The 16,876-nt window shown below is 65.0% G+C and overlaps 3 protein-coding genes across 11 annotated transcripts; all 3 read left to right on the top strand.

Moving 5' to 3' along the window:
* Positions 1–326: 326 nt before the first annotated feature.
* SLC25A44 (solute carrier family 25 member 44) lies at positions 327–8,462 on the top strand. Of its 8 annotated transcripts, none has more exons than XM_090127094.1 (6): positions 330–485; positions 1,134–1,278; positions 2,826–3,492; positions 6,555–6,677; positions 7,743–7,930; positions 8,080–8,462. In XM_090127094.1, exons 3-6 carry the CDS (start codon positions 2,871–2,873, stop codon positions 8,263–8,265), a joined length of 1,119 nt encoding a protein of 372 aa, XP_089983220.1. In that variant the 5' UTR covers positions 330–485; positions 1,134–1,278; positions 2,826–2,870; the 3' UTR covers positions 8,266–8,462. The 8 variants fall into 8 exon arrangements, with proteins under 8 accessions (XP_089983223.1, XP_089983217.1, XP_089983220.1 ...); XM_090127096.1 differs by having other exon boundaries at positions 334–485; positions 6,550–6,677; positions 8,080–8,218; XM_090127091.1 differs by having other exon boundaries at positions 329–485; positions 7,743–8,462.
* A 190-nt stretch (positions 8,463–8,652) lies between these two features.
* PMF1 (polyamine modulated factor 1) lies at positions 8,653–14,354 on the top strand. 2 transcript variants are annotated; one of them, XM_031608701.2, is made up of 5 exons: positions 8,653–9,765; positions 9,856–9,961; positions 10,976–11,076; positions 12,496–12,691; positions 12,942–13,220. In XM_031608701.2, the coding sequence occupies exons 1-5, from the start codon at positions 9,644–9,646 to the stop codon at positions 12,966–12,968; spliced, it is 552 nt and encodes a 183-aa protein (XP_031464561.2). In that variant the 5' UTR covers positions 8,653–9,643; the 3' UTR covers positions 12,969–13,220. The 2 variants fall into 2 exon arrangements, with proteins under 2 accessions (XP_031464561.2, XP_031464560.2); XM_031608700.2 differs by lacking the exon at positions 12,942–13,220 and adding an exon at positions 14,217–14,354 and having other exon boundaries at positions 8,655–9,765.
* A 265-nt stretch (positions 14,355–14,619) lies between these two features.
* On the top strand, positions 14,620–16,538 carry BGLAP (bone gamma-carboxyglutamate protein). Its single transcript, XM_031608702.2, has 4 exons — positions 14,620–15,125; positions 15,963–15,995; positions 16,095–16,161; positions 16,273–16,538. Exons 1-4 carry the CDS (start codon positions 14,891–14,893, stop codon positions 16,403–16,405), a joined length of 468 nt encoding a protein of 155 aa, XP_031464562.2. The 5' UTR covers positions 14,620–14,890; the 3' UTR covers positions 16,406–16,538.
* The last annotated feature ends 338 nt before the right edge of the window (positions 16,539–16,876 follow it).

Raw genomic sequence — 16,876 nt, 5'->3', positions numbered from 1 at the left:
TTAGGGCCTTTATTTGATGCTGCCCCTTTAAGAGGCTTTATTTGGCACTTTCCCTTTAAGGACCTCGATTTGGCCCCTTTAAGAGCCGTTATTCGGCACTGCCCCTTTAAGGTCTTTTATTTGGCGCTGCCCCTTTAAGAGCCGTTATTCGGCACTGCCCCTTTAAGGTCTTTTATTTGGCCTGCGCCTTTAAGGCAGGGCCACAGCAGACGCATGCGCACTCCGGCTCCATCGCGCCGCTCCGGGGCGCGGCGGGCGGCGGCCCTTTTTGCTGCGGCCGGAAGCACGTGACGGCTACTTCCGGCGCGGCCTCAGCCCTTCCCCAAGATGGCGCCGCCGTGCGGGCTCTGATTGCTCGAACGGTTGGCGGGGCCCGACGCGCTGCCGCCGCCGCCGCCGCTCACTTCCGGCGGGCGCTGAGAGGGGAGCGGAAGCGGCGGCCGTGGGGCGGCGGGCCGGGCCGGGCCGCCGGCTCCAGGCCTGAGGTGAGCGCGGGGGGCCGGGAGAGGCGGGGGTGGGGGCCGCGCGGGGAGCGGGCGGCCGGGCGGCGGGACGGGGCGGAACGGAACGGCGGTGCGCGAAGGGCCGCGGGGACGGGGGGAGGGGAGGGGAGGGGGCTGCGGGGCGGGGGGCGAGCGCGGGCCGGGAGCGGCGCAGCCGGGAGGCCGAGCTCCGCTCCGCCGCCGACCTTGAGCGGGGCCGGGGCCGCCGTTGTTGCCGCGCGGTCGCCGCCTCCGGAGCGCTTCGTGCGTTCGGCCGCCCCGGAGCGGGGAGGCGGAAGGGCTGCGCGCTGTAGGGCCGCGTCCGCGCCGCCCGCGTCGGGCACGGCGCTGCTCGGCTTCCGCAGCGGTGCGAGCCCACCGCCGCGTGCCGAACGGGGTCCCACCGAGCGCTGGAAGGACCTCGCGGTCACCGCGTTTCATCCCCGCTGTGCGCAGGGCCGCCAAGCGGCAGAGCACGCTGCCCGGAGCCGCGTCCAGCCCGGCCTTGAATGCGTGCGGGGATGGGGCAGCCCCTGCCTTTCTGGACAGCCCCTGCCTTTCTGGACAGCCCGTGCCAGTGCGTCACCGCCTTCTGAGTGAGGAACTTCCTCCTGGTACCAACCGAAATCTCCCGTCTTGGTTTAAAACCAGCTGCCTTCATCCCGTCACTATCAGTCCCTCTGGGCAGCAGCAGCGCACAGCAGGCCCGGCTCTCCTGGCACAGCCCTCCTGGTTCTGGCACAGCTCTCCTGGCACAGCTCTCCCTGCCGCCCGCCGTCTCCCAGCCGTCACATCGGTATGCAGAGCAGGAACCCCCCAGTCTGGCAGCACACGGCGTCCCCAGTGAGGGGTTGGCATTCAGGGGGACGTGGGGATGCGTGAGAAGTGGGGCAGCAGGAAGCGGAGGAGGTTGGATGGTGCCAGATATCCTACAAACACAGAATCATAGAACAGCTTGGGTTGGAAGGGACCCCAAGGCTCACACAGAACCACCGAACCACAGGCAGAACCACAGGACGGGGGCACCGGGCTGCAGGGAAGCTCCTCCAGGAAACCCCCAGGCCAAGGCCGGCCCGCTGCAGGGGCACCAACCTCCAAACCCGAGAGCTTTCATGGGATCACAGGGTGGTTGGTTGGAAGGGACCCCAAGGCTCACCGAGCTCCAAGCCCCCGCTCCAGGCAGGGCCACCAAGCTGCAGCTCTGCTGCCAGCCCAGCTTGCCCAGGGCCCCATCCCACCTGGTCCTGAGCGCCTCCAGGGACGGACGGGGCACCCGCAGCCTCTCTGAAGAGCTTCCCCTGGCACCCCAGCCAAACCTTCCCTCCTCCACCTGAAATCCGGCCCCCATCGCTCTGTGCCCGAGCGAAAAGCCGACCCCCTCCCGTCGCTGCTCCCTTTGGGTCCCGCAGGCTGCAGTGAGCTCACCCCCAGCCTTCTCTCCTCCAGCTGAACGAGCCCGGCTCCCCCAGCCCGTCTTTGCCTGGAGCTGCTCAGCCCTCTGCTCAGCTCCGCTCCTCTGGACCCCGCCCCGCAGCCCCGCTCCTTTCCTGTGCTGGGACCCCCACCCCTGGGCGCAGCGCTGCAGGTGGGGCCTCACCCCATCCCCTCCCCGCCCCCCCGTGCTGGTGCGGCCCGGATCGCAGCTCTTTCGCACCCTTCTGCCCAGAGAGGAGGGGCTCCAGGAGAGCTCAGTGCGTCCTTCCAGCCAACTGCGCCGTGGTTCTGTGGCCTTTCAGGACCCCCCAACCCAACTGCTGTGGTTCTGTGCTCTTCCAGGACCTTCCCCCCCCACCCATTCTGTGAGTCTGTGGCCATCTGGGGCTCTCGCAGCCCAACCACTCTATGAGTCAGTAGTTCTTTGGTCTTCCAGGACCCTCCCAATTTAACCATTCCACCATTCTCTCATTCTCTGGTCTTCCAGGACCCTCCCGACCCAACCATTCTGTGATTCCATGTTTTTGGATCTTCTGGAACCTTCCCAACATAACCTTTCCATGATACCATGATTCAGTGGCCTTCCACGGCCCTCCCAATCCAATCGTGCTGTGACTCCATGATTGGGGGGGCTGTCAGAGGGGGTTTGTTGGGGAGGGGTTTATGAAGCGGCGAATGTCAGGAGGGGTTTGTTGGAAGGACTTTGGGGGGGGGTTGTTGGATGGGGTTTGTTAGGCCCCCCCCAGGTCTGTGCGTGTCCCCAGGTCTGTGTGTGACCCCCAGGTCCATGTGTGACCCCCATATCTGCCCCCCCCCCCCCCGGATCTGTGTGTGACCCCAGGTCTGGCCCCCCCAGGTCCATGTGTGATCCCCAGGTCTGTGTGTGTGACCCCCATTTCTGCCCCCCAGGTCCGTGCCCCACCCGGCAGGAGCGCCTTGCAGGGAGCGCCCGGCATGGAGGACAAGCGCAACATCCCCATCATCGAGTGGGAGCACCTGGACAAGCGGCGCTTCTACGTGCTGGGCATCTGCATGACCATGATGATCCGCGTCAGCGTCTACCCCTTCACGCTGATCCGCACCCGGCTGCAGGTGCAGAAGGGGAAGAGCCTCTACAACGGGACCTTCGACGCCTTCATGAAGATCCTGCGGACGGAGGGGGCGGCCGGGCTGTACCGCGGCTTCCTGGTCAACACCTTCACCCTCATCTCGGGGCAGTGCTACGTCACCACCTACGAGCTGACGCGCAAATACGTGGCGCGGTACAACAACAACAACGCCGTCAAGTCGCTGGTGGCCGGCGGCTCGGCCTCGCTGGTGGCTCAGAGCATCACGGTGCCCATCGACGTCGTCTCCCAGCACCTGATGATGCAGAGGAAGGGTGAAAGCATGGGCCGGTTCACGGTGCGCGGCCGCGACGGACGGCGGCTGGTGGTGTTCGGGCAAACCAAGGACATCATCGTGCAGATCTTCAAGGCCGATGGGTTGAAGGGTTTCTACCGCGGCTACGTGGCCTCCCTGCTCACCTACATCCCCAACAGTGCCGTCTGGTGGCCCTTCTACCACTTCTACGCCGGTACGGGCGGCTCGGAGCGGGGGGAGGTGGGGCAGAGCGGCGTTTGCCTTCATTATTAATGTGGGTGGGGGTCTGCTGGGGGGGGACGGGCAGCGTGGGGGTGAGCAGGGTTGGCTGCGTCCGCGCTGCTCCTCCCACCCATCCCCGAGCAGAGGAATCACAGAATCGCCGAGGTTGGAAAGACCTCCAAGCTCACCCGGTCCAACCACCACCAGCAGCTCTCACTCATCCACATCCCTCAACACAAAATCCAAACCTCGAACACCTCCAGGTGACTCCATCGCTCCCTGTGCAGCCCATTGCAGTGCCTGACCACCCTTTCAGACAAGCCTGAATATTTCACTCGTTCAGGCTGGATATTTCCTAACATCAGCCTGAATCTCCCCTGGCGCAGCTGGAAGCCATTCCCTCCGCTCCTCTCACTGTCACACGAGAGAAGAGGCCGACCCCCAGCTCACTGCAGCCTCCCTTCAGGTGGTTACAGACAGCAATAAGGTCTGCCCTGAGCCTCCTCTCCTCCGCACTGAACAACGCCAGCTCCCTCAGCCGCCCCCCATAAGACCCCATTGTGCTCCAGACCCCTCTCAGCTGTGTTGCCCCGCTCCAGGGCCTCGATGTCTTTCTTGCAGTGAGGGGCCCAAAACTGGACGCGGTGCTGAGTGCAGGGGGTCAATCACTGCCCTGTAGTGGCAGTGTAGGCCAGCCGCGCACGCTGCTGGCTCGTGTTCAGCCCAGCATCAGTCAGTGATCAACACCCCCGGCTCCATTTCCTCTATGCAGTCCTCCAGCCGCTCCGCCCCGAGCCTGTAGCGCTGCCTGGGGTTGTTGTGGCCAAAGTGCAGGACCTGGTGTTTGGTCTTGTTGAACCTCATCCTGTTGGCTTCAGCCCAGCTCTCCAGCCTGTCCAGATCCCTCTGCAGGGCCTCGCTACCCCCAGGCAGATCGGCGCTTCCAGCCAGCTTGGTGTATCTGCAAACGTACTGAGGGTGCACCCAGTGCCCTCATCCGGCTCATCAGTAAAGATCTTGGAGAACAGGCCGCAGCACCGACCCCTGGGGGGCACCACTGGTCACCAGCTGCATTTTGCTCCATTCACCACCACTCTCTGGGCCCGGCCCTCCAGCCACTTCCTCATCCAGCCAAGAGTGTCCAAGCCTGCCAGCTTCTCCAGGAGGATGCTGTGGGAGGCAGTGCCAGAGGGTTTGCTGGAGTCTAGGTAGATTACATCAACAGCCTTTCATCTACCAGACGGGTCACAGATCATAGAATCACAGAATCACAGAATGGCCAGGGTTGGAAGGGACCTCGAGGATGATGAAGCTCCACCCCCCCCACCGCAGGCAGGGCCACCAACCTTCACGTTTCACAGCAGCCCAGGCTGCCCAGGGCCCCATCCAACCTGGCCCTGAACACCTCCAGGGATGGATGCCCATCCACAGCCTCTCTGGGCAGCTGTTCCAGCACCTCACCGCTCTCACAGCAAACAACTTCCCCCTGACACCCAGCTGAAATCTGCCCTCCCTCAATGCCAGCCATTTCCCTCGTCCTGCTCTCATCTCCCCTTCCCAAGAGCTGACTCCCCTCCTGTTTTTGGGCTCCCTTTAGTACTGCAGGCTGCAATGATTCACCCCGCAGCTTCTCTTCTCCATGCTGAACAAGCCCAGCTCCCTCAGCCTGTCTTTGTAAGGAGATCAGGTTGAGCAGGACCTGCCCTTGGTGAACCCGTGCTGACTAGGCTGATCCCCCGGTTGTCCCACTCATGCTGCATGACCTCCCTCAGGACAACCCGCTCCACAGCCTTCCCTGGCACCGAGGTCAGGCTAACAGGCCTGCAGTTCCCCGGATCCTCCTTACAACACTTCTAACCCTTCTTGTTGATGGGATGGCGGAGCTTCAGGGTTCTGTCGGTCTTGCTCAGCATCTTCATCGGTGACCTCGATGAGGGGATGGTGTAATCAGCATAATCACTAATTGCACTGATGATGAAAAGCTGGGAGGAGCAGCTGATGCAGCTGGGGGCCGTGCTGCCATTCAGCAGCACCGTGGGCAGGCTGAGAGCTGGGCAGCAGGAAACCAGATGGGGTTGGACAAGAGCAAGTGCAGGGTCTTGCAGCTGGGAGGAGTAACTGCATTGGGGCTGAGCTGCTGGAGAGGAGCTCTGCAGAGAGGGACCTGGGGGTCCTGGTGGGTGACAGGTTGGCTGTGTGTGCCCTGGTGGCCAAGAGGGCCGAGGGGACCTGGGGTGCGTTAACAGCATTAAGAGGAGCGTGGCCAGCAGGGCAAGGGAGGTGATCCCCCCCCTCTGCTCTGCCCTGGTGAGGCCACGTTTGGGACACTGTGCTCAGTTCTGGGCTCCCAGCACAAAACAGACTGGGATCTCCTGGGCAGAGTGCAGCGGAGGGCACAAAGGTGATGCAGGGCCTGGAGCATCTCCCTGTGAGGAAGGGCTGAGCGACCTGGGGCTGTGCAGCCCTGAGAAGGGAAGATGGGAGGCCATCTGATCAGCGTCCGTAAATCTCTGAAGTGTGGGAGCCAAAGGGACGCGGCCTCTTTTCAGCGGTCTGTGGGGACAGGACGAGGGGAAACGGCCGCAAACTGGAGCCTGGGAAGGTCTGCACCAATGTGGGAAGGGGCTGCTTCACGGTGAGGGTGATGGAGCACTGAACTGCCCGGGGAGGCCGTGGGTTCTCCTTCTCTGCAGATGTTGCAGAGCCTCCTGCACGCCGCGCTGCGCAGCCTGCTGCAGGAGCTGCTCTGCAGGGGGCTGGACTCAATGACCTCTGGAGGTCCCTTCCAACCCCTCCAGCTCTGTGATTCTGTGGTTCTCTGCTGTGCAAACTGAATTGATAAATGTGTGTGTGGGGGGTGTTCAAATCCTGTGCAGCCAAAGCAGGAGGAGGAAACCCCCCATCCTCCCCCTGGGTGGTTGGTGGGCTGCAGGGCAGGGGCTGGAACTGGATGATCCTCGGGGGTCCCTTCCAGCAGAGGCCATGCTGTGGTTCTGTGGGCGCCTTGCAGACACAGAGCTGACCGTTCCCCTCTCTGCTCTTTCCCCAGAGCAGCTCTCCAGCCTGACCCCCAAGGATTGCCCACATCTCCTCCTTCAAGCCATCTCAGGGCCGCTCGCCGCCGCCACGGCTTCCACGCTCACCAACCCCATGGATGTCATCAGAGCTCGGGTTCAGGTACGGCTCCACGGCTGCCCGCAGCATCCATGCTCAGCACCTCAGGACGCCGTTCCCTGGGGGTACAGCTCAGTGCTGAGGCTGCAGCGATGAGGAGAGGGTTTAAGAAACCCATTTAGCACTGCCTGGGGGGCCTGCTGCCCTCCTCCCCCCATGAGGTTTGCACAGAGGGGCCGGTTGGTGGCTGTGTCCAATCCCTCCTCTGGCTTTGTGATGGAACAGCTCCTCCTCTGTGCTGCCAGCAGGCAGATTGAGGAGAAGAGGGTCATTGTGGCAGTCAGCATGGCTTCACCAGGGGGAGGTGGTGCTTGAGCAACCTGGTGGCCTTTTCTGAACACGTAACCGGGTGGACAGGTGATGGCAGAGCAGTGGATCTTGGATTCAGTAAAGCTTTTGCCAGCATCTCTCATAGCATCCTGACAGCTAAACTGAGCAAGTGTGGTGTGGATGAATGGGTGGTGAGGGGCACTGTGAACTGGATGAAGGGACAAAGCCAGAGAGCTGTGGTCAGCTGGGATGGAGTCCAGCTGGAGACCTGGATCCAACGGGGTCCCTCAGGGTCGGTGCTGGGATCAGTGCTGTTCAGTGCACACAGCAGTGACTTGGCTGAGGAAATAGAGTGCGCTGTCAGTTTGGTGATGGCACAGAGCTGGAGGAGAGGCTGACGCGGCAGAGGCTGTGCTGCCATCCGGGCAGAGCTGGGCAGGGAGAAATTGGATGAGGTAGAACAGGGGCAGTGCAGAGCCTCGTGTGTGGACAGAACGGCCCTGGGTGCCGGAATGGACTGGGAACTGGTCTGCTGGAGAGCAGCAGAGGGGAGAGGAACCCGGGGGTCCTGGTGGGCAGCAGGAGAACCACGAGCCAGCAGCGACACCCAAGGCAGCACAGGGGCAGTGGTGCCCACTGGGACGTGGGAGGTTCCATGTCAGCATGAGAGAGAACTCCTTCACGGTGAGGGGGACGGCACCGACGTGCCCCAGTCTGGGTGCTGCCGCCCCGGGTTGGGCTGCGTGAGCTTTCCAGGTCCCTCCCAGTCCCTGACATCTGTGCTTCTGTGCCTTGCAGGTGGAAGGCAAAAGCTCCATCGTGCTCACCTTCAAGCAGCTGATGGCGGAGGAGGGACCCTGGGGGCTGACCAAAGGCCTTTCCGCCCGCATCATCTCTGCCACCCCCTCCACCATCGTCATCGTGGTGGGCTACGAAACGCTGAAGAAGCTGAGCCTGCGCCCGGAGCTGATGGACTCCCGGCACTGGTAGGGCTGGTGGGGGTCAGCAGCTCCACAGCCACCTTTGTGCTCGGCACGGGCAGCAGCTGCAGCAGCGCAGCTCTGGGAGCCACCCTGAGCTCCACCAGCATTTCTGCCCGGCGCCGCGTCGCACGGAGCCCTTCGTGCCCTTTCAGAGCCCACAGCCTCCACCTCCTGTCCCCTTTTCTGCCTTTTCCAAACCCACTCATGGGTGGCACGGACGGCAGTTCAGCCCCGCGTTCCTCGGCGGCTGCTGGAGGTGCGAGAGCAGCGCGACCGGGAGCCACTGCAGCCCTCATTGCTGCCCCGGACGGTTCTCAGCGTTATTTCATGCTTTCTGACAGCCGTGCCGGGCGCTCGTTCCCACGTTTTGTGCACTTTACGGACCGGGGGCCGTTGGGGCTCCGGGGATGGACGCATCGCCCATGGCTCTGCTCAGTGGGACGGGAGTGACCCCGGCGGAGGCCCGGGGCCGTCCTGAAGGAGCATCGGGGCGAATAAAGGCGCGTCAGCCGCGTTCCGCTCCGGTTCCACTCTGGCTCTGGTTCTGCTCTGATTCCGCTCTTGTTCCGCTCCCGTTCCGCTCCTGCTCCTCTCCTGTTCCACTCTGGTTCCTCTCCCATTCTGCTCCCGTTCTGCTCCCATTCCATTCTGATTCTGCTCCAGCTCCTCTCCTGTTCCACTCCAGTTCCTCTCCCATTCTGCTCCCGTTCTGCTCCAGTTCCACTCCAGCTCCTCTCCCGTTTTGCTCCAGTTCCACTCTGGGTCCTCTCCCGTTCCTCTCCTGTTTCGCTCCGGTTCCTCTCCCGTTCCACTCAGGCTCCTCTCCGGTTCCGCTCCAGTTCTGCTCCCGTTCTGCTCCGGTTCCACTTTGGTTTCTCTCCCGTTCTGCTCCAGGTCCACTCCTGTTCCACTCTGATTCTGCTCCTGCTCCTCTCCTGTTCCACTCCAGTTCGTCTCCCGTTCTGCTCCCATTCTGCTCCGGTTCCACTCTGGGTCCTCTCCCGTTCCTCTCCCGTTCCGCTCCGGTTCCTCTCCCGTTCCACTCAGGCTCCTCTCCGGTTCCGCTCCTGTTCTGCTCCGGTTCCATTTTGGTTCCTCCCCCGTTCTGCTCCGGTTCCACTCCCATTCCGCTCTGATTCTGCTCCAGCTCCTTTCCTGGTCCACTCCGGTTCTGCTCCAGTTCCGCTCCAGCTGCTCTCCTGTTCCACTTCTGGTTCCTCTCCCGTTCCGCTCCGGTCTCGTTCTACTCCGTTCCGCTCCCGGACCCGCGCGGAGGCCGCGGCCAATCAGAGCCGTGCGCGATGCGGCGGCGTTGACCAATCGGGAGTCGGTAGTGACTGATCGCGGGCGGGCCTTTCCTCGACGCGGGAGCCGGAAGGCGGAGCTGTCTCTGCAATGAGGCGGCGGCCAATCGGCGGAGGGGGCGGGAGCCACGAGGAGGCGGTTACCAATCGGCGGCCGGCCCGGCTCTGAGGTAGCGACCAATCGGTGCAGGGGGCGGGCCGTATGAGGTGCGGAAGCGGGCCTCTCACGGGCCAATACGGGGCTGGCTCCGCCCTGAGGCGGCGGCCAATCGGAGGCGGGGGCCGGCGCCGCGCAGACTAACCAACCAATCGGCGGAGGGGGCGGGCCGCACGAGGGGGCAGTAACCAATCGGGCGGCGAGTCCGCCCCGAAGCGGCGGCCAATCTGAATCGAGGCCTTTGGGCGGCGGGAAATGGCAGAGGCGGCGGCGGCGGCGGCTGAGGCTGAGGGCGGGGATGGCGGCGGTCCGGGCCGCGCGGCGCTGCTGGCGGCCGTGGTGGACGCCTTCCTGGAGAAGCTGCTGGCGGCGGGGAGGTGCGGGGCGGCGGGGCGGCGGGGCCGGGTGGAAGGGAGGGGGGGTTGAGGTCCGCCGTGACGCCCCGGCCGCCGCTGCCCGCCCCGCAGTTACGAACGCTTCGCTCAGTGCTACCGCCGCTTCTACCGAGCGCAGCCCCACGTGACCCGCAGCATCCACGAGCAGCTCCTGGCGCAGCTCCGAGCCGCCGTCACGGTCGGGGGGGGAGGGGGGTCTGGGGGGGGCGTGGGGGGCTTTGTGGAATGGGGGGAGGGTCTGTGAGGGGGGAGGGGTCTGGGGGGTCTGTGAGGCATGGGGGGGCTTACGGAATGGGGGGGATATGGGGGGGTCTGGGAATGGGGTCTGTGAGGGGGGAGGGGTCTGGGGGGGCATGGGGGGGTCTGAGGGAATGGGGGGAGGTCGGGGGGGGATATGGGGGTCTGGGTATGGGGGGATCTGTGGGGATGGGGTCTGTGAGGGGGGATATGGGGGGTCTGTGGGCATGAGGGGCTTTGTGGAATGGGGGGAGGGTCTGTGGGGGTGGGGTCTGTGACACGGGAGGGGTCTGGGGGGCTTATGGGGGTCTGTGAGGCATGGGGGGGGTTGTGGGTATGGGGTCTGAGGGGGGAGGGGTCTGGGGGGGGAATGTGGGGGGTCTGTGGGGCATGGGGGGGTTTATGGAATGGGGGGAGGGTCTGTGACGGTGATTCTGTGGGTGTGGTGTGGGGAGGATTGTGGGGTTGGAGGGGTTTGTGGGGATGGGGTCTATGGGGGCAACTGTGGGCGTGGGATCTTTGTGGGGGGGGAGGGTCTGTGGGTGAAGGAGGGGAGTCTGTTAGGGTGGGGGAGGGGATCTGTGGTGTGAGGGGTTTGTAGGGGGAGGGGATCTGTGAGGGGGATGTGTGGGGGTGGGGGGGTCTGAGGCCACGGGGGGGAGAACTGTGGGCGTGAGGCGAGGGGTTCTGTGGGCATCGGGGGGGTTTGTGTGGGGTCTGTGGGGGTGGGCCGGGGTCTGTGAGTGTTGGGGTTCTGTGGGCTGGGGGGTCTGCAGGGAGGGTCATTGGCTGAGGGTGGGGGGTCTGTGAGGTTGGAGAGGGTCTGTCGGTGTGGGGGGGCCAGGGGGAGGGGAGGTCGTGAGGAGGGGGTGTGTGGGGGGGTCAGTGGGCGTTTAGGGAGGGGCTCTGTGGGGCCGTTTGGGTTTGCAGCCCCACGTGTGCGTTTGTCCTTCAGGAGGAGATCCAGGAGGTGAAGAAGGAGGGGAACCTGGAGGAGCTGCTCGGGGCGCTGGATGCCATCGTGGAGGAGTCGAGGGGCTGCGAGGAGCCGGCCTGGTAGAGGGGATGGGGCAGGGAATGGGGCGGGGAATGGGGCAGGGAATGGGGTGGGGGGCCGAGCGGCTGCAGGGGCTCTGTGGGGAAGGAGCTGGGGGTCCTGATGGGGGTCCGGTCTTGTTCAACACCTTCAGCAATGCCCTCGATGAGGGGGTAGCGGCCACCCTCAGCAAGTTTGCTGATGGTACGAAGTGGGGAGGATCGGCTGCCAGCCTGAAGGCTGTGCTGCCATCCAGCGGGACCTGGGCCGGCTGAGGGCTGGGCGGAAGGAAACCAGGTGGGGCTGAACAAGAGCAAGTGTAGGGTCTTGCATCTGGGGAGGAATAACTGTGTGCAGTGGTACAGGTTGGGGGATGAGCTGCTGGAGAGGAGCTCTGCAGGCGGGGACCTGGGGGTCCTGGTGGGCGACGGGTCGGCTGTGAGCCAGCAGGGCGCCCTGGTGGCCAAAAAGGCCAGCGGCATTTTGGGGTGCATTGAAAAGAGCGTGGGCAGCAGGGCGAGGGAGGTGGTCCTCCCCTCTACTCTGCCTCTTCTGGAGCGCTGTGTGCAGGGCTGGGCTCCCCAGGACAAAAAAGACGGGGATCTCTTGGGAAGGGTCCAGCGGGGGGCAATAAGGATGGGGAAGGGCCTGGAGCATCGCCCCTATGGAGGAAGGCTGAGCGACCTGGGTCTGTTTAGCCTTGAGAAAAGGAGAGTGAGAGGGGAGCTGACCCAGGTCTGTAAGTATTGAGGTGTGGGGGGCGAGGCCAGGCTGTTCTCAGCACTGTGTGGAGACAGGATGAGGGGAAACAGCCGGGAACTGCAGCACAGGCAGTTCTGCACAAATTGTTGTGAATGGGACCAACTTCAGTGCTGTGAGGGGCACGCTGCCCTAAGACAGCCCAGAGAGGGGGGGGTCTCCTCCAGAGAGAGCTGAGCCCCCCCCCCACAACGCAGCCCTGCTGTGTGGGGCTGCTCAGGGGTCTGAGGGCACCCCGGGGGTCTCTCCCAGCCCCTGCACTTTGCTGGGACGCGCTGCGTGGCTCTGAGCTGTGGGTCTCAGTGAGTCTGGACTTTTCGGAGTCCCTCAGTGGGGCAGTGGGGTGGGGGACCTTTAAAGCACTGCAGCACAGCGCTGGGAGAAGGGGGTGGGTGTGGGGGAGGTGGGTGGGTGATGGCAGTGCAGAGGGGGTGATGGGGGGGACTGGATGGGTTGTGGGGCTGTGAGGTGTGGGGGAGGTGGGGGGCGATGGGGGCAGTGCAGAGGGGGAGGGGAGGACTGATGGGTTGTGGGGCTGTGAGGGAGATGGTGGGAGATGGATGGGTGTGGGGGGACTGATGGGTTGTGGGGCTGTGAGTTGTGGGGGCGATGGGGGGCGATGAGGGGGGTGCCGGGGCGCCGGGTGGGCGGTGTGGCCACGCAGTGCCGTGACCCCGCAGGCGGCCCAGCGGCATCCCGGAGGCGGACGCCCGCAGCACAGTGGTGCCGTTCCTGCTGAAGCAGCGCTGCTTCCTGCGCCGGGAGCTGAGCCACAGCCAGAAGGAGAACCGCGCGGCCGCGGCGGCGGTGCTGGAGGGCAGGGAGCGGATCGCAGCCCTGCGGCGCAGCATCGCGGAGCGGAGGGCGGCGTGGCAGGTGGGCACGGCCTGAACGGCCCCTTACTGCGCCGGGAGCCGCTGTGCTGGGAGCCCTAAAAGCGATTAACGCCGCCTGGGAGGCTGCAGGGCTGGGCTGGGATCCTGGGCCCCGCCCCCCGGGTCATGGGAGACCACAGAATCGTGCTGTCGTGGAATGGTTGGCTTGGGAGGGTCTTGAAGGGCCACAGAACCATAGGATGGTTTCCAAACCCACCATTCTGTGATCCCGTGGCTCTCTGCTCTTCCAGGACCCTCCCAACCCAACCATTCAGTGAGCCCAGGGTTCTAGGACCTTCCACCTCACCACTGTGTGATCCCAAGGTTCTGTGGTCTTCCAGGACCCTCAACCATTCTGCATTGTTGGGTTGAGATGGTCCTGGTGGAATCACGGAGTCACAGCACGATTGGATTGGGAGGGCCGTGGAAGGCCACTGAATCATGGCATCATGGAAAGGTTATGTTGGGAAGGTTCCAGAAGATCCAAAAACATGGAATCACAGAATGGTTGGGTCGGGAGGGTCCTGGAAGACCAGAGAATCAGAGAATGGTGGAATGGTTAAATTGGGAGGGTCCTGGAAGACCAAAGAACTACTGACTCATAGAGTGGTTGGGCTGCGAGAGCCCCAGATGGCCACAGACTCACAGAATGGGTGGGGGGGGAAGGTCCTGGAAGAGCACAGAACCACAGCAGTTGGGTTGGGGGGGTCCTGAAAGGCCACAGAACCACGGCGCAGTTGGCTGGAAGGACGCACTGAGCTCTCCTGGAGCCCCTCCTCTCTGGGCAGAAGGGTGCGAAAGAGCTGCGATCCCGGGCCGCACCAGCACGGGGGGGCGGGGAGGGGATGGGGTGAGGCCCCACCTGCAGCGCTGCGCCCAGGGGTGGGGGTCCCAGCACAGGAAAGGAGCGGGGCTGCGGGGCGGGGTCCAGAGGAGCGGAGCTGAGCAGAGGGCTGAGCAGCTCCAGGCAAAGACGGGCTGGGGGAGCCGGGCTCGTTCAGCTGGAGGAGAGAAGGCTGGGGGTGAGCTCACTGCAGCCTGCGGGACCCAAAGGGAGCAGCGACGGGAGGGGGTCGGCTTTTCGCTCGGGCACAGAGCGATGGGGGCCGGATTTCAGGTGGAGGAGGGAAGGTTTGGCTGGGGTGCCAGGGGAAGCTCTTCAGAGAGGCTGCGGGTGCCCCGTCCGTCCCTGGAGGCGCTCAGGACCAGGTGGGATGGGGCCCTGGGCAAGCTGGGCTGGCAGCAGAGCTGCAGCTTGGTGGCCCTGCCTGGGGCGGGGGCTTGGAGCTCGGTGAGCCTTGGGGTCCCTTCCAACCAACCACCCTGTGATCCCATGAAAGCTCTCGGGTTTGGAGGTTGGTGCCCCTGCAGCGGGCCGGCCTTGGCCTGGGGGTTTCCTGGAGGAGCTTCCCTGCAGCCCGGTGCCCCCGTCCTGTGGTTCTGCCTGTGGTTCGGTGGTTCTGTTTCTGCCCCCCGCTGTCGGTGCCGGCCCGGTGCAGCGGTGGCAGCCGCTCGTTGTCCCGCAGGCGCTGAGCGGGGCGCGGCAGGAGCTCACCGCCGTGCTGCAGCCGCCCCGGCAGGAGCGCACGGAGCCGGGCTGCGCCGCGGGACGCTGACGGCCGCGCACGGAAAGCGAAACCCTGCGGGCGCACGGCGTTCGGGCGAAGCGCTGCGAGGAGCGTCGGGAGAAATAAAGGAGGGGTTCGGATCTCCTGAGTTGGTCCGGGGGTCGCGGCGGTGGGGATGCGGGGCACGGGCTGAAGTGCAGCCCCTCGTGCTGAGCTCTGCGGCGACGGGGCTGTGAGACGCCGGGAGCTCGGAGCTGAACCGCGGGGGGCGATGAGTGCAACCCCCCCCCCCCCCCCCACGGGGTGCACAGCGCTGAGCCGCAGTTCTTAGAAGCAAAGCAGCAATTTCCGCCCGGCTCAAACCTCCGCCTGCAATTACAGCCGGCGCGGGCTGATGAGTGCTTTCCCTTCGTCGTAACCAAACGCTGCTGCGCTCCCATTGCCGTCGGTGCCGCCCGGCCGTCCTGGCCGTCGCACTCTGCACTTTGCGGTCCGTCGGACAAAGGCTTTGGTGCCGCCGAACCTCCGCCCCAAAACCTCCGTTTCCGCCGCTCCCGGATGGGTTGGGACGCGCGGTGCCCGCGGTTCGGGGTGGGGGAAGCCGGAGCGAAGCCCCCCCGCCGCCCTCGGCCATGGCAGTGGGGATGGGAGAGTGGAAGCGCCCCGCTCGGCCCAAACCGCAGTCGCTGCCCGCTGCCGGCCCGGCGGATGTGCTGGAAATAGAGCTGGGAACAGCCGGGGGGGACGGGGGGGCGCGGGGCTCTATAAAGGCGGTTCGGTTCGGGGCGCCGCAGCGGAGCTGCACCATGAAGGCCGCGGTTCTGCTGCTCGTCGTGGCGCTGCTCGCGTTCAGCCTCTGCCACGGCGGTACCGGGGGGCACGGAGCTGAGGGGATGAGGGGGCAGGGGATGGGAATGGGATTGGATGGGGGAAGGCAGGGGATGGGGATGGGGGGTGGAAGGAATGGGGATGGATAGGGGAAGGAACGGACAGGGGATGGGGATGGATAGGGAACGGGATAGGAATGAATGGGGCAAGGGACAGGGATGGATGAAGGAAGGAATGGGGCACAGAACAGGGATGGATGGATGGGACAGGGGATGGGAATGAATGGGGTTAGGGATGGGGAGGGGATGGGGGAAAGAATGGGGCAGGGGATGGGGATGGGATTGGATGAGGGAAGGCAGGGGATGAGGATGGGGGGGAAGGGGCAGGGATGGATGAGGGAGGGAATGGGGCAGGGAATGGGGATGGATGGGACACAGAACAGGGATGGATGGGCCAGGGGATGGGGATAGATAGGGAAGAGGATAGGAATGAATGGGGCAAGGGATAGGGATGGATGAAGGAAGGAATGGGGCAGAGGATGGGGCACAGAACAGGGATGGATGGATGGGGCAGGAGATGGGATGGCGTGGGGGAAGGGATGGGCAGGGGATGGGAATGAATGGGGCAAGGGACGGGGAGGGGATGGGGCAGGGAATGAGGATGGCTGGGGGAAGGAATGGGGCAGCGGATGGAGATGGATGGGGCGAGGGATTGGGCGAGGGATGGGGATGGATGGGGGAAGGGATGGGGCAGAGGACGGGGATGGGATTGGATGAGGGAAGGCAGGGGATGGGGACGGGGGGGAAGGGACGGGGCAGGGGATGAGAACGGATGCGGCTGAGGGCTCGGCACCCATCGGCTCCGCTGCTCTCACAGCACCCGACGGCTCCGACGCCCCCAGTGCTAAAGGTGGGTGCCCACGGCACGGTGCCGCTCAGACCCCCCCTCGCCCCCCACTGCGGGGATGGGGTCACCCACCTCCCCCTCCCCCCCGCTCTGTGCCCGCAGCCTTCATCTCCCACCGCGCCAGCGCCGAGATGGTGCGGAGGCAGAAGAGGAATTTCGCCCTCGACGGGTAACGCCAAACCCCTTTTGGGCACGGCGGCCCCCCGGCAGCCCCTCACAACCCCCTGTTTGGGGCCGGGACCCCCCCCAACCCCGCACCCCCCCCCCAATCCCTCCGCAGCGGCATCGCCGGAGCTCCGAGGGACCCCCTGGAGGCCAAACGCGAGGTGTGCGAGCTGAGCCCCGACTGCGACGAGCTGGCCGACCAGATCGGCTTCCAGGAGGCGTACCGCCGCTTCTATGGCCCCGTCTGAGCCCCCCCACCCCCCGGGGCTCCACACCTCCCCCCCCACCCCCCAGTAACGCTCCATTTCCCCGCGAAGGACGGCCAGAAATAAAGGCACGGTGCAGGGCACGGCGGCTCCTTCCTGGGTTGGGGGTGTGGGGGGGAGGGGGGGCACAGCTTCATCCCCACTGCGGGGGGGGCGGTTATGGGTCCCTTAATGAACCACTGCTTCGTTAAAGCCTGGGGTCAGTGGGGCCGCCTGTCTCCAAGCCCCCCCAACCTCAGCAGGGACACTGGGACCCCCACCCCCTGGCAGAATGAAGGGACCCCATTTCCCCCCATCCTCCCCTCAGGCCCCCCAGGACCCTTCAGTCACCCCCAAAATGCCCCCAGGACTCCCACCCCCTTCCCTCACCCCCACCCCAGGACACCCCAGATTTCCCCAAAAGCCCCCCAGGACCCCCACCCTCCTCCAGCCCCCCTCAGCGTAACGAAAAGG

The sequence above is a fragment of the Phasianus colchicus genome, chromosome 30 (assembly GCF_987193195.1).
Source record: "Phasianus colchicus chromosome 30, bPhaCol1.hap1.1, whole genome shotgun sequence".
Taxonomy (NCBI): Eukaryota; Metazoa; Chordata; class Aves; order Galliformes; family Phasianidae; genus Phasianus; species Phasianus colchicus.
The sequence above is the reverse complement of the archived record's forward strand: the minus strand, read 5'-3'. Positions and strand labels throughout refer to the sequence as shown.